The sequence below is a fragment of the Notamacropus eugenii genome, chromosome 5 (genome assembly GCF_028372415.1).
Source record: "Notamacropus eugenii isolate mMacEug1 chromosome 5, mMacEug1.pri_v2, whole genome shotgun sequence".
Lineage (NCBI taxonomy): Eukaryota > Metazoa > Chordata > Mammalia > Diprotodontia > Macropodidae > Notamacropus > Notamacropus eugenii.
The window spans coordinates 328,494,483-328,510,891 of NC_092876.1; the positions used below are offsets into that span (position 1 = coordinate 328,494,483).

Below are 16,409 nucleotides of genomic sequence, written 5' to 3' on the forward strand. Positions count from 1 at the left end.
ATGAGTTTTCATTAGTCCCTCATAGTTGTAGTTGGTCCTTACATTGTTCAGAGTTCTTAAATTTTGATAATTCAAGGCCAAGAGTACTATAAAATATTATTTTTCTAAATCGTTCCATTTTTCCATATTTTTCTGAGTTAAAAAAATAATACTATCTCTTTATACCATTTTGTTAGGGTGTGCATACATATCATGAACAATGTAGATTTTCAGATTAACATATATTCTTATTAACATAGTGCAACTTCTGTTTGTGAGATTTTAATCTAAAAGTGATAGAATTATGCTGGCATTTTTGTTTCAGTGTATTCCTCTTCTGTACCCTCCATTAATCTTTCTGATTTTCTTGCCCATTCTTTGGACTTTGTGTAAGGCACCAGACTTAATGCAACAGGAGACACCAAGAGTTAGTCTTAGTTTTGGTCCTCTAGGAGGTTAGTCTGGTTACTTCATATCCGTCTTCTCTGATTCTCTCATTCATAGTACGGTACAGTCAGCCAGGAAAAACCAAAATAATTCCCTTAAGAGTGAATTTTAATGAAAGAGCCCATATACTTAGATAACAACAATCAAACACCCTGTCATTCAGTGTTCCTGCCGCTGGTCTAATTTCTGTCAGAGTGCTTTCCAGTTTTCCCAGCAGATTTTATGAAATAAGGAGTTTACTATTTTTTATTTATTGTTTCCTAAATAATTTATATTTTCAAATCATCAAAGTGGGAAAAGAAGATACTTTACACAACTCAGTAAAATAGTAACAGTATCTCTTTGGAGCAATAAAAGTTCTAGAATGTCATAATGAAAAAACAGTAGGGGAAAGAAGGCAGAATAGCATTTCCAGACCTCAAATTATAACTATAATTCAGCAGTCATCAAAGTCATTCGATTTTGGCTAAATAATAGAAAGATGTATTAGTAGAATAGCTAAATAAGAATCAGAAACATTAGAAGTCAACTTAGTGTATGATAAACCAGAAAATAAATTCAGGTAAACTAATCAAAGTGAGAGTTTTCTTTAACTAATCTTGGAAAAATTTCATGTCATAAATGTATTCTTGCTATTTCTTGAATATTCTTTTGTCTTAATCATTGTCATTATCAATGATATGATTGAATCATTTTAAATTTCAATTGATATTCAAAGGAAAAAAGTCATATTTTTCAATGTATTGTTCTTGTGTGGATGTAATCACTCTCAACTAGATTTCTTAAAAAATATTCTATATTAAATCAAATTTCAAATTCCAGTTTAACTTAATTTCATTCTTGGTTTAAAATTTTTGTGGAAGCACTGTGTTGAAAGGATAGTATAAATTTTCACTTTGTAATTGTCTTTTCTGCTATTTCAGTATATCCGGAACTGTGTCATGAATAGAACTCTTCCCAAACTCACTCTCGTTGAATGTTGCAATATCAAGAAGATGTGTGAACAGGAAATGATTGCCATAGAAGCTGCCATAAATCGAAATTCATCCAACCTTCCTCTTCCACTGCCACCAAAAAAAACACGATTAATTTCTGTGAGTTTAATTCTTCATTCTTAGGTGACTCTAAGTAGAGTGTATGCCCTTTCACCTTGTACATTGCAGTCCTTGGTATTTTCCTTCCCCACTTCTCCTCTTACAACACTGAGTCAAAACACTGTCACTTATTAATAATTAATTAATGTTTATAGTGCTTTTGTTTTCAGCTTTTGTCCTAGAAGTGATAGACTTCCTTTTAAACATTTTTAACCTACCCATGGCTATGAAATATTTCTCTTTTAAATATATCAAACATGCTAATGATATCATGTTTTCAGAATCTCTTATGTAAATTATATTTGATATTGTTCAGTCCTACTGGCTTCTTTCTTTAACCAAATGTTTATACATTCTATACTTTAAGAACACAAAAGTTTTGTGATCCTTGTTCTAAATTCCAGCTACAACTATGAAAAACTGCCAGTAAGATGGTATTACTTTATCCCCTATCATGTCTCTTTGTTCTTGAATGAATGGGTTGATCTTCTCTTGTTTACCAGCTCTCCAACTTGGACATTTCATAGGTACTTTTGCACACACACACACACACACACACACACACATACATACATACATGCATGCACGCACACACGCACATACACACACTCTCTCACTCTGACTATGTGTATATGTGTTGCTGTATTTTCCTTTAAAATCCATGTAGTTTATGTTGAATACTCTCTTACCAGTATTCATCATCTGATAATATTTCAAACTCAATGCAAAATATTTTATTGTCTCACTTTAAAAAAGACTGACATCATTTAAAAATTGTTTATCTTTTGTTTTTATATCCCTTTCCTTTCTGGATATAGCCTTCTTTTCTCTTCTACCCAGAAAGTCATACCTTAGAATAAACATAATAAAAAGGGAGAGAAAAAAATCAATTCAACAAAACTAATCAACACAACAGTAGGGTCTAAGAGTGTAAGAAATGTTCCACATAAATAGCCCTCCACTATCTGCTTCAGAGTAAGTAGAGAGGTAGATTTCCTTAATCACTAGGACCAAGCTTGGTCATAGTTACAGCTGATTTTGCTGCTGCTGTTGTTTTTTCACTTTTCACTGTAAAATTATGTAAATCCTTTTCCTAGTTCCATTTATTTTTCATTGTATCAATTCATAAGTTTTCTGCTGCTTTTCTATATTTCACATATTTGTTGTTTATAGCACTGATGCCTCATTATATTTGTATAACACAGTTTATTTACTCATTCCTAGTCAGCGGGCACCTACTTTCTAATTCTCTGGTACTACAGTAGCGATGCTATGAATAGTGAGACTTCTCTTTCTGGAATATATGTATATACCAGTCAAAAGTATAGATGTTGTTACAATTCCTACATAGTTTTTCAGCATGTTTGGGCTAATAATTTACAGTTTCATCAAACAGGTGTGAGTATGCCTTTCTTTCCACAACCCTGCAATGTTGACTGTTTTCATGTTTTGTCCTTTCTACCAGCTTGATGGGTGTTTGATACTAAGAACTTTTTTCATTTCATTTCTCTTATTAATTTGCAGCTACTTTCCATATGGTTGTTAATTGTTTATAATTCTTATTTTCAGAATTGTTTGTTCATATCCTTTAAATACTTTATTAATAAATGCCTATTAATACTTATACTTTAAACTTTAGCTCTTGGTTTTCACATATTTTTGGTAGTTTACTGTCTCTTATATCTCAGACCTTTTTCAGATATTTGATGGATTTGTTTTTTGTTCCCAAATTGTTACCTTACTTTCCTCCTTACCCTAGTTGCAAAATCTTTTCAATTTGATAAGACAGTCACTATCCTGATTTTCTTCTTTTGTAGAATGTTTGGGAGAATACCCAGCCTTTCCAGGTTATATTGGTTAAGGGGACTAAACTGAACACAGAAGAAACTGTCAAAGTAAGTATTATCTAACATTAGAATTGACCTATCACTTAATGGGCCATTTAAATAACTTCTTTGGCATCTGTTAAATTTTGTCATGTGTGTTTAGAATTTGCCCAACTTATATGCAGTTAAGTGGTACTAGAAATAAAATGTTTTCTTTAAAAACAATTATCTTTCAAAGATTAGGTAAAATTAGATTTAATCCATTGAATAGACTTAATACTTATCCAGTTTATAAAGATTAATTTCAGTGAGGATCATATCATATAGACATTAAAACCAAGAAACTGGATCACATGCTCATATGAAGCAAACTAAAGTCTTATTACCTATCCACCTCTACAGCCTCAGTTCACACCATTTCATTTTTTTTTTAAACATGCTGAACACAGAAAATGTAGTACCATTTCCTGCAAGAAAAAAGATGACTGCATCACAGAGCACATGCTGTTAACACATGGGAATTTATTGTGCAATTTCATAAAAACCTTACAAGGCATTTTATCTCTGAAAGTATTAAATATGCATTTTCCCTTATTTTATTTGGCAGATAATTGAATAATACTGTAATGCAAGAAAGCCATTCAATTAGTCCATGATATTTCTGGCATGATCATATACGTAGGAGCACTTGCCAAAAACAGCCAGTTCTTAACTTTGTTCCTCAATATAAAGGCCTTGTGGCAGTTAAAATGCCATGGATCTCTCCCATATTCTAAACTAAAATTTTGATTCCATTAGTATGTAAGCTGAATGCCCGTAGGGTGAGATTTCCTTTCCAAAAGTAACTAAATTTCTTTTTTAGTTTATGTATGTAGAGCCACCTTCCAAATAATAACCAAATTATTCTCCCCTTACCACACAGTATATTCACTAAAAACCATTAACTGAAAGAATGTAATAACATGATTACAACTAATTAACCATTTCACTTTCCAGATTTTATTTTTTATTATTTAGTTTTTCATTTGATAACAGAAAGCAAGGTGTGCTAGTGTGGTAGCAATGTATCTTTTTGTATTTGGCATAATTTTTTCCCTTTTAGCGTTGTCATGGTTATTGTATATGTTATTTAGCTGGTTGTGCCTTTTTTACTTAGCTTCACTTCAGACTAGTCTTCTTATGTTTATTTGAATCATATTCATCATTATGTAGTGGTAATATTCTGTTATTCTTTTTTTTTTTTAGATTTCGACATTCATTTTCACAAAATTTTGAGTTCCAATTTTTCTCCCCATCTCTCCCCTCCCCCTGCCCCATAATACCTTGCATTCTGATTACCTCTTCCCTCAATGTATCCTCCCTTTTATCACACCCCACCCTTCCCTTATCCCCATCTTCTCTCTTTCTTGTAGGGCAGGGTAAATTTCTATACCCCAGTACCTGTATTTTTTATTTCCCAGTTATATGCAATAATAATTCTCTGTATTCGTTTCTAATACTTTGAATTCCAACTTCTCTCCCTCCCTCCCTTCCTACCCATCCCCACTGAGAAGGCAGGCAATTCAATACAGGCTATATATGTGTTGTTTTGCAAAAGACTTCCATAATAATCATGTTGTATAAGACTAACTATATTGCCCTCCATCCTACCCTGTTCCTCCCCCTTTTTTTTCCTATTCTCTCATTTGACCTTGTCCCTTCCCAAAAGTGTTTACTTTGAGTAGCTCCCTTCTCCCATTTGCCCTCCCTTCTATCATCTCCTTCACCCCACTTGTCCCCTTCTCCCCTACTTTCCTGTAGTGTAAGATAGATTTTCATACCAAATTTAGTGAGCATGTTGTTCCTTCCTTAAGCCATATGTGAAAAGAGTAAGCTTCATTTTTCCTGTCTCACCTCCTCTCTTTTCTCCTCTGTTGAACAAGATTTTTCTTATCTCCCCATCTGCCCCATTCCATTTCTCTTTCTCCTCCCAATATTTTCCTCTCTCACCCCTTAATTTTATTTTATTTTATTTTTTGTGGATATCATCTCCTCTGATTCAACTCAGCCTGTACTCACTGTCTATATACTGAGAAAAGTCTCAAGAATTACAAATATTATCTTTCCATGTAGGAATGTAAACAGTTCAACTTTAGAAAGTCCTTTATGATTTCTCTTTCCTGTTTACCTTTTCATACTTCTCTTGAGTCTTGTGTTTAAAAGTCAAATATTCTATTCAGTTCTGGTATTTTCAACAAGAATGCTTGAAAGTTCTCTATATCATTGAATGACCATTTATTTCATTGAAGTATTATACTCAGTTTTGCTGGGTAGGTGATTCTTGGTTTTAATCCCTTGGTTTTGACTTCTGGAATATCCTATTCCAAGCTCTTCAATCCCTTAATGTAGAAGCTGCCAGATCCTGTGTTATCCTGATTGTATTTCCACAATACACAAATTGTTTCTTTGTAGCTGCTTGCAATATTTTTTCCTTGACCTGGGAATTCTGAAATTTGGCCACAATTATTCCTAGGAGTTTCTCTTTTTGGGTTTCTTTCAGGAGGTGATCTGTGCCCTCTGATTCTAGATTCTTTTTTTGATCATGGCTTTCAGGTAGTCCCATAATTGTTAATTGTCTCTCCTGGATCTATTTTCCAGATCAGTTGTTTTTCCATTGAGATGTTTCACATTATCTTCTATTTTTTCAATCTTTTGGTTTTGTTTTTTAACTTCTTGGTTTATCTCATAGTCATTAGCTTCCCTGAACTTCAGTCTCTCTTTTAAAGAACTGTTTTGTTCAGTGAGCTTTTGAACTTCCTTTTCCATTTGGCTAATTCTGCTTTTTAAAGCCTCCTTCTTCCCATTGGCTTTTTGGACCTGTTTTTCCAATTGAATTTGCCTATTTTTAAAGGTGTTATTTTCTTCAGCGTTTTTTGGTTCTCCTTTAGCAAGCTACTGACTCACTTTTCAAGCTCTTCTACGACTTTAACCCATTTCATTTTGGAGGTACAGGAGGCAGAAACCTTGACTTCCTCTGGCAGTATGCCTTGTTCTTCCTCATCCAAAAGTATGGAAGGAGATACTTGTTCACCAAGAAAGTAACCTTCTATGGTCTTATTTTTTTTTCCCCTTTTTTTGGGCATTTTCCCAGCCAGTTACTTGACTTCTGAATCCTTTGTCATGAGAGGAGGGTCCTTGTGCTCCTCCTCCCCCAGTACCGTGCTCAAGGCTGAGATTCAGGTCAGCTGCTCAATTTGCCCAGGGGTTTTGGGTGAGGGCAAGGCCACCACTGAGGGCTGAGGTTCAGATCAGGTGCTCAGTTCCCCTAGAGGCTTTAAGCTGAGCTGCCTGGACAAGGGACCCAGGCCATCATAGCTGCTGCTGCTGCTGCTGCTCCTGCTGCTACTCTTGCTGCTACCACCACCTCTGTTGCTGCCTAGGACCTTTCCCTCTTTCCCAGCTGGGAAAGTCCTCCCACACTGACCTTTGGAGCTTTCTTGGTTGCTTGTGGGTTGAGGGATCTGGGACCCTCCCTGCTGGGAATTCTTCCTCAGAGGTCTGTTCAGGTCCTGTTCCTCCCAGTGCTGCGCGGTCAGGTTTGGGCTCCACTCTGCTCATCGTCCCGTGAGATAGACTTTCCCTGTCTTTCTTCCAGGTTACCTTTGGCTGGAAGCCTCTTTCACTCTGTTGTGTGGCTTCTGCTGCTCTAGAATTTGTTGAGAGTCATTTTTTACAGATATTTTGTGGGCTGTGGAGGAAGCACTAGAGTATATGTGTTTTTCTACTCAGCCATCTTGGTTCTGCCCCCTATTCTGTTATTCTGCAGTCATTCTTACAGTCACCTGGCATGTATTTTATTTCTGGCTTTTAATTACAGACATTGCTTTTTATGAATAATTTTGCACATGGAGGTCCTTTCTTATTGGCAATCACCCCTTTGAAAAATATTTTCACCAATGGGATTGCTAATGAAGAGTGAAAATTTAGTGACTTGTACAACTTTGAACTATATAATTGAATATCAAGGGGAGGACTACAGACTTGTAAAGTATGAAGGTGGGATGAAATGAATTGACTTTCAGACCAATTCTGGAAGTTCATCCCAAGGTGACTGGGGACCAGGCTCCCCCAAGAGATCCCCTTCACAGTGTAGAGTGACTCACTTTTTCCTCTTTGAGTCCTTGAAAGCAAAGAACACCTCAACAGCTTAGGTCCCTTAAGGCTTGGCTTTGGAGGTGGTTTATTCCTTTATAAATTTCCTCTCTAGCATTCCTCACAATTGGCCATCCATTCTCCACGTGAAGATTTCCAGATGATAAAAATTCCCCTATTCATAAAGGCATCTCTTTCAAATTGGGATAGCTCTGATAGGGTTTTTCCCTTTAGTGAACTCAAATCTGTTTCTCTTCAACTTTTATCCATTACTTTTCTTTTTCCCCTTTCACATTCCCCTTCCATAATGTCAGTCAATCAGACAACAAACATTTGTTAAATGCTTATGATGAGCCAGGGACTGTGGCAGTTAAGGTGCAGAATATTTGGCTCAGAAGTAGGAAAACCTGAGTTCAATCCTGCCTCAGATACTCATTAATGGTGTGGCCCTTTGCCAAGTTGTTTATCGTCTCTAATCTTCAGTTTTATCATCTATAAAATAAGGGGATTGGACTCAGTGGCCTCTGGAGGCCCTTGCTGCTGTGAATCCATGGTCATGATTTTGTCTTAAGCTCAGAGAATACAAAGAAAAACCTAAGCTACATACACCCTCAAAGATCTTACATTCTGACGGGAGAGGCAACATAGATAAATTAGAATATTGATGATAACCTTGGAGAAAATGGCACTTAAAGGAAGCCAGGGATTATAAATGTGGGAAGTTGGGAGCAAGTGCATTTCATGCACCAAAATGGAGTCTATGGCTGGAAAATAGAGTGTGTTGAGGGGAATTGAATGTAAGAATATTGAAAGGTAGGAGTGTGTCAGATTTTGAAGAGTATTATCTGACCTGTAAGGTTATAGAAAACCAATTGAGTTTGAATAAGGAGTGAAATGGCCAATCCTATGCATTAAGAAAATCACTTCAGCAATTTTTTGAGGGTGGATTCAGGTGGTAAGGGAATTGAGGCAGGCAAGCCAATTAGAACGCTTTTGTAGCAATCCAGGCAAGAGTTTTGAGGGGTCAGATGAGGTTCTGGTGTCTTTGTGAGTGGAAAGAATGGAACATATGGAAGAGATGTATTAGGGAAAAAAATTACAAGATTTGGCTACTAATTGAATATATGGAGCGATCAAGAAAAAGGAGTAGAAAATGGCAATAACATTTGACTCTGATAATGAAGTTCAGAAGAAAGGATTTGGGGGAAAAATAATGACTTTTATTTTGGACATGTTGAGTTTGAGATGCTGATGCAACATCCAGTTCAAAATGTCCAGGAGGCAGTTAATGCAAAATGTTATCTCAAAGCAGAAATGAAGGTAGAGCTGCATTGAGATGGTAATTAAACCTATGGGAGCTAGGAGAATCACCAAGTAAGAGAGCATAGATAGAAAGGAGGGTTCAGGATAGATACTTGGGATATAGAGATACACTGACTTCTATTGCCTCTTGGATCAAATATAAAATTCTCTTACCCCTCCTTGTATTCTGCAGTCCAGTGACACTGGCTTCCCTGCTATTCCTCACACTAGACACTCCGTCTTCTGACTCTGGGCATTTTCACTGACTGACTTCTATGCTTCGAACTCTCTGTGTCTTCATTTCTACTTCCTAGGTTCCTTCAGCTTTTTTTCTAAAGTTCCACCTTCTGCAAGAAGCCTTTCACAATCCCCCTTAATGCTAGTGCCTTCTGTTAGTTATCTGAAATTTATCATATTATATTCTACATATTTGTTTTCATTTAGTTCTCCCATTAGATTGTAAACTCCTTGCAAACTAATTTTTGCAGGTTTGTCTTGCAGTTACTTTTAGGGCAACCCTGTTTCTTAAGTGCTAGCCTTTTGAACCCCTGTTTATATTATGGTTCAAATCTCAGTCTATATATTACATTTTACTAAGGCAATTTGACCTCACCAAGGCTCTTCTCTCTATCACTTGCCATCTGGTACTATCCTTTTTTTCTTCCTCAGAACTGAGGTGGGGGGAGGGAGTGGGTCCTTCCTTAGCCTTTAACCAAATTTTTATTTCAACATGAATTAATTTTTACTTGTGTTTTCCGAATCAATACTTTTACCACTAAACATCATTTCTGTATCTCTTTCAGGTTCATGTCAGGGCTGGACTTTTTCATGGAACTGAACTTCTTTGTAAACCAGTTGTAAGTTCAGAGATTTCTGGAAGAAATGACCATGTTTGGAGTGAACCACTGGAATTTGATATTAACATCTGTGATTTACCAAGAATGGCTCGGTTATGCTTTGCAGTTTATGCTGTGGATAAAGTGAAAACAAAAAAGTCAACTAAGACAATTAATCCTTCCAAGTATCAGACTATCAGGAAAGCTGGAAAAGTGGTAATTTATTTTCTCCAGTTTTAAAAAAGTGTCCAAATTTCATATTAGTTGAAATTAGAAGGAAGGTTACACATTGTTGAAAAGAGAATGATTATAGAACTCAGGTCCAAGAAAATTCATCCCATTTTATTATTCTAGATCTTTTCTTCATCTCACTTTCAAAGAGTCTAGATATACCATACTTTTGTTGGTCTTAAGCTTCCAGTGTTTTACAGTTAAGAGTCTTTCCATTGTTAAAGTTATCTTGAGGTGTGGGATCATCCTCCTCACCACCTCAAAATGAAAACCATCATCATACTAGTCTAGATCTTGAAAACTGAAACCATTTAGAACTTAGTTATTCACCAATTTAATTTACTGTGAATAAGTGAATCAAAGCTCCATTGGTTCTATTTTATTTCTTATTCTCATCCCTAATTTTTAACTCATTTGGCAAATATTTGTTCCTAATTTTATTTAATTGTTTTCCTCCTAGTTTTTATAAATTTTAATATTAAAAATGTTATAAAATAATTATCATTTTATTTTCTAAGATACCAGCAATTTGAAGCCAAATTTTCTCAGCAGCAGCATCTTGGTGTATTTTCCTTTACGAAAAGATGACAATTGTATTCTTTATTGTTCATATTTAACACATTTGTTAAGGGAAGATACTAATTAAACATTTTAAAAGTTTTTATGGTTAAGTAGCACAACTTTTCCTCCTACCTGTCAGTAAAAAAAAAAACCAAAAACAAAGCTTTTAACTTGGTTTGATGTGTTATTTTAAAGTGTCAAGTTTATTTTCAGTATATTTAATATGTTATACCTTTCTTTCATAGCACTATCCTGTAGCATGGGTAAATACTATGGTGTTTGACTTTAAAGGACAGCTGAAAACTGGAGATATCATACTGCACAGCTGGTCATCATTTCCTGGTAAGAACTGAGCTCTAATTTTGAAACTTGGAATAACTTTGCTTTTGTTGCATTGTTAGTAGTTTTGCAAATAAAATTCTTTATTCAGTTCATATCAATGAATCAGCACTTCAGAACATTATTATATACCCTGTCAATGGAAAAATCATTTTATATACTGCATCAAATGTTTTTATTATGTTTATATTTCTTCTTTAAACCATACTAATTTATCTCCACAACCTTTTGTGACTTGAAATATATTGAGAGCCTACACATGTCTTTTTAGGAGCTTTTGGGACATGGAATATTCCTTTATCCAAAGAACTTTGTTGAAATTTTGGAATAAAGTAGAGGCCATAAAGTCCATTTCCATTGGAGTGGAGGGTTTCAGCTATAAATATTCTTGAGTCATATATAAATTTTTTTTTGATGGCTTCACTTTGTAATATCAATCAGTTCTTGATAGCATCATCCTCCTAGTGGATGCTCTGTTTTGAACAAAGAAAACCAGTTAAAAAAAGCAGGATCAAATGCAACATTCTGCAATCATTAATTCCTATCTTTTACTGGTTATGTGTGGAAGTGGGGGCAGTAATGTTTTATTATCTGTTGTCTGTTGCCAAGGTTGTATAACATTTAATTATATTGACACATAATTTTATATTTTATACAGAATCTTCTGCTGGCATTCATATTCTTTTCACAGAATCCCTGCTCATATTGTGTAAAGCCAAATTTAGGACATGCTAATCTAAATGTTTACATTCCTTTATAAAGCATTAAGCAGCTTCGTTAACTTGGAAATTGCTTATATATCCTGAATTACAAAGATAATACAAGCTTTTCTCATACATTGATGTATGCTTCTGAAACTAAATATTTGTTTCATAATTATTCCCACTCATCCTAAATTCACCTTCATAATAAAACGTCAGCACCTGTTTAGTGATGCAAAGCCTAGTGCTCGGTTTTGTTGCTGTTGTTCATTTGTTTCAGTTGTGTCCAACTCTTTGTGACCCCATTTGGGGTTTTCTTGGCAAAGATGCTAGAGGGGTTTGCCACTTCCTTCTCCAGCTCATTTTACAGCTGAGGAAGCTGAGGCAAACAGGGTGAAGTGATTTGCTCAGTCACACAGCTAGTAAATGTCTGAGGCTGGATTTGAACTGAGGAAGATGAGTCTTCCTGACTCCAGGACTCTCTCCACTGTGCCACCTAGCAGCCCCCTTTTTGATAACACATAATTCCTGCTTTGTGGAGCCTGCAGTCTAGCATGGATTAAGACACAATTATTATATGGCAAGTGTATTAAAGATCTGCCAAAAAATATGCTATGTGATATTTGGCCTGCGGGTGAGGGGGAACCAAAAGAGGAAGGAATGAAATTTTTGATTATTTCATTACGGAATGTAGTTTATCATAACTTTTAGAATATGCTATTTTTAATGGAATAGAAGGACTAACCTAGTAATAATAGGGCCTTGGGGAAAGAGCTATGTTTCATTTTTTTAAACTTAAAATGTTTGCTGTTTAGCTGTACTTGTGAGTTCCCCTACATGCAAACAGCCAGTGCCAAGTCAGAAATAATTATAGGAAAAATCAATTGTCACAATGATATTTTCTGAGCTCTTCCCACTCCAAAAACATTTGTACTCTCTTACTTCCTTGATTTTTCCTGTATATTGAGGCATAGTGAAAAGTGCATAGACTTTATAGAGTCAGAGGAATTGTTACAAATCTAACCTTTGCCACATACTACTACACCATATGTCTTATAGCATACTATTCTGTATGTCCTTTGCATTTAGTCATATGACCTTGGGCAAGTCACTTGTCCTTTATTGGCCTTAATTCATTTGTAAAATGAGGAAAATGAACAACTTGATTTCTGTAATTCTTTCCAACTCTAAATCTGTGATTCTGCCTAGTATTCACATTGACTCTCATCCTAAAAACCTGGACTAGAGAATCCGTTGGTCTCTCACATATGTCTTCCAAAGAACTGACTAGGATTTTACAAACTAACAAATAGAGCATAATATGGTACTATAAATCTTCAAACCAGTGTCAGCTGTATGCAATATATTTTTTAGATTTGTTTAGTCAGTTAAAAAATAAGGTAATCAAACTCTTATGAGCTATTTAAAATCTTCATATTGATAGTTTTTGGTTTTACATCTCCTAAATTTCTTCTAGTATGCTCCCTTTTCCCCTCAGAGAGCCATGCCATGGCATGAAGACTGTTTGGTGAAGAAAAATAAGAAATGTAGAAAATCAGTAAAACCCAACAATATTTCCAAAAAGTCGGGAAATAGTCTTATGTTCCATACTTGTAGATCTCCTATCTTCCACAAAGGAGAGTGCAGTGATATCTTATTTCTTTTTTAGGTCCATCTTGTTTTTTGTAGTTTTGCAACATTCATTTTTGATTTTTTGTGGTTATAAGTCTCTTCCTCATTTGTTATATGAGGAGATTTTCTATGTAAAGTCAAAAATTCATCCTTGCTTTAAGTTTGTCAGAAGAGCAGTGGACCAAATACTTGTATGACGGTGCTTCCTTGGTCCTTGACAAATAACTTATGTAGCTGGGTTCCTTTTTGATAGAAAAAATTTACCCACCTTTTATATCTTTGTTGGACAGTAATTGCAAGAGAATTGAGAACAGTAAGTGAGCACCCAGGAGTCAGAGAAGCCAAAATTTTAATCCTTTTTGTGTCATATACTTGAATTGTAGCCTTGAAAAAATTACTAAATCTTTTGGCCTTCTTAATAGAAAGAAGTTGAAATAGGTGAATAGGAAAAAGAAGTTTCAGCAATTATGGCCAAAAACACAGTAGTTGGGAAGATGTTAGAAGAAAACCATCTTAATTTAGTGTCACTGAAGCTAAAAGTTGGCAGACTTTTAAAGTGTGGTTACCAGGATCAGTTGCAAAACAGAAATCAAAGACAATGAAGAATAAATGTTGAAAATCCATTGGATTTGGAGAAGAAAAAGAAGTTATTGACTTTTACGATGGCTGTTTTAGTATAAACATCAAAACCAGATTGTAGAATATTATGGAGAAAGAAAATATGGTGAGGAAATGGTCTACAGCTATAGTATTATTATTTGTCTGAAAATATGGGTAGTAAAAAAAAGTTAATATAGGGTAACCCAAATGTCTTAGTGCATTTTGATCACTTTGAGCTTTAATAGCTTAAAATGGCACCAAATCTTTGGAAAACCCTCTGTGTAATAATTAGAGAAGGTACCAGGGTCTAGGGAAGGTTGTTGTTGTTTTTTAAAGAAAGGGAATTTTGTATCTATTTGAAGATGAAGAGAGATTCAGATGTACAGTGAAGTATAAATGCAGTTTTGAGCATGTCTCATGTTTTGACATTTTTTACACTTTAAAAGTCAGGCATTTTTTAAAGGTAAGCTGCCTTGTGTTAAAAACTTTGTGTTAAGCATTAGCACAAACTTAATGCATTTTGATAGCATTTTCTTTATATATTTACTTAGCTTTTGAGATTAATGATAATAGGGGTTTGTTTTTGGTTTTTAAATTTTTTCAAAAAATATTTTCTTGTTGTAGATGAACTTGAAGAAATGTTGAATCCAATGGGAACTGTTCAAACAAATCCATATATTGAAAATGCAACAGCTTTACATGTTAAATTCCCTGAAAATAAAAAACAGCCTTATTATTATCCTCCCTTTGATAAGGTAAGGCAACTCTTTTCAGTACACATATAGTTGACTTGCAGTGAGTGAATTAATAGCAGTTTTTAATTATTGCCATTTTGTACGTTGAAATAACATATTCTCCACATGGCAGAATGGAAATGAAAAGAATTGGGAAAGAATTATACCCCCCTTAGGGCTATAATTGATGGGCTTTGAGTAAGTTACTTTTTCAACATAGATATATCCAATTTCTCATTTACAAATAAAATTCAGTCCCAGAGGACTTGAGGTCTTGAGGTAGTTAGTGGTGGAGCATGGATTCTCTCTATTCTCAATGAGAATTGCTTCTTAATGTCTTTTAAATAATTCCCATGTTAAAGAATTAAAAACCATGAGAATGTATGGAATGAGACCAATATTTTATCCATCTTTTGCCCTATAATTTTTTCATAACTGACCTTTATATAAAATCAGTATCATTGAGCCTTTTGATTCATAAGTTATTCAGTTGAATTTATTTTTGTATGTTTGTATATTTTTTTAAACAGATCATTGAAAAGGCAGCTGAGATTGCAAGTAGTGACAGTGGTAATGTATCAGTAAGTATCAAAGGTAAAAATAGCAACCTTTTTGTCAGTATCCTTCTGAGTATTATTCATTGTCTATATAGCATATTCAGATCAACAAGTACGTCTTAAAGCCCTGCTGTACAAAGTCATTACGTATTGCATGTGATGGAAATTATAAAAAATTAAATGTTCCTTACCCTTAAGGATATTATATTTTACTGGGAAAATATCACCTGTTTACAAATAAACAAAGGCAAAGTAATTTCATGAGGGATTGAGCTCTAATAACTGGAGTATCAGGCAAAACTTTGTATAGGAGATAGCTTCTGAAGTGTACTTTCCAAATCTGGCAAATATAGTTCAATACCTAAGCCAAGGAAGGATAAAGCAGCATAGTCCCAATATCATTAGTGAATATTGATTTAAAATTTTAAATAAAATCCTGTCAAATGGAGTTGCATTAATTTAACCCAGAAAACCATTCATTATGTTGGTTTTATACCATTGATAAAGATGGTTCAACATTAGGAAAGCAGTCAAAATAATTACTCATGTTAATAAAAATATCAAAAAGTCACATGATTATCTCAATTGATGCAGAAAAGCTTTGACAAAGTACAATGGTCACTTGTCCTAAAAACCCTATAAAACATAGGTCTAGAATTATCTCTCTAAAACTAAAAGTAAATATTGTACAGTTGTGGGGAGGGGAACAGGAGGAAATATACTTCTAGGAGATGTACTAGTAACAAGTAGCTCCATAAAAAATGAAGCAACTGGGCAGAAGCTAAAAGCAAGCTCATCGGGTGATGAAAGAAAAGCCTGATGTTGTAAAAATTGATATTGCATAGGAACGTAGAAGGTAAGGTCTATGAACCAAAGTAAGCTGCATGTAGTCAAAGTGAAGATGGAAAGATTAAATATCAACATTTTGGGTGTCAGTGAATTTTAATGTATGGGAATGATGAATTTAATTCAGATAATCACTAGCCATACTACTGCAGGGATTAATCCCTTAGGGAAAAAAATGGAGTACCCCCTCATAGTCAATAAAAGGGTGAGAAAAGCAGTATGGATGTAGAATCTCAAAAGTGACAGCATGATATCTGCTTGAAACCAAGGTAAAGCGTTCAACATCACAGTAATACAAGTCTGTGCGCCAACTACTGATGCTGGAGAGGCCAAAATTGCTCAGTTCTCTGACGACCTACACACTATCTTCTAGAAATAATACCAATAAAGGGTGTCACATTTAACATAGGGGATTGGTATACCCCTAAAGTAAAAATCAAAAGATAATTGGAATAACAGGAAATTTGGCCATGTAGTGGAAAATGAAGCAGAGCAGAGACTAATAAGAGTTGTCAGGATAACTCTCTAGTCATAGCAAAACCTTTTTCAACAACCCAAAAGGCAACTCTACACATGGACATCACTGAAACGTC

The 16,409-nt window shown here is 34.8% G+C and overlaps 1 protein-coding gene across 10 annotated transcripts in view; it reads left to right on the forward strand.

Annotated features, from left to right (window-relative positions):
• Positions 1-16,409, forward strand: part of PIK3CB (phosphatidylinositol-4,5-bisphosphate 3-kinase catalytic subunit beta) — a 186,125-nt gene that overhangs the window by 125,325 nt on the left and 44,391 nt on the right. For all 10 annotated transcript variants that reach the window (XM_072613527.1, XM_072613529.1, XM_072613533.1 and 7 more), the window contains 6 exons: positions 1,350-1,520; positions 3,338-3,415; positions 9,583-9,831; positions 10,653-10,749; positions 14,304-14,434; positions 14,944-14,994. In XM_072613527.1, coding sequence (XP_072469628.1) covers positions 1,350-1,520; positions 3,338-3,415; positions 9,583-9,831; positions 10,653-10,749; positions 14,304-14,434; positions 14,944-14,994 — 777 coding nt within the window. The remainder of the gene's footprint in view (positions 1-1,349; positions 1,521-3,337; positions 3,416-9,582; positions 9,832-10,652; positions 10,750-14,303; positions 14,435-14,943; positions 14,995-16,409) is intronic.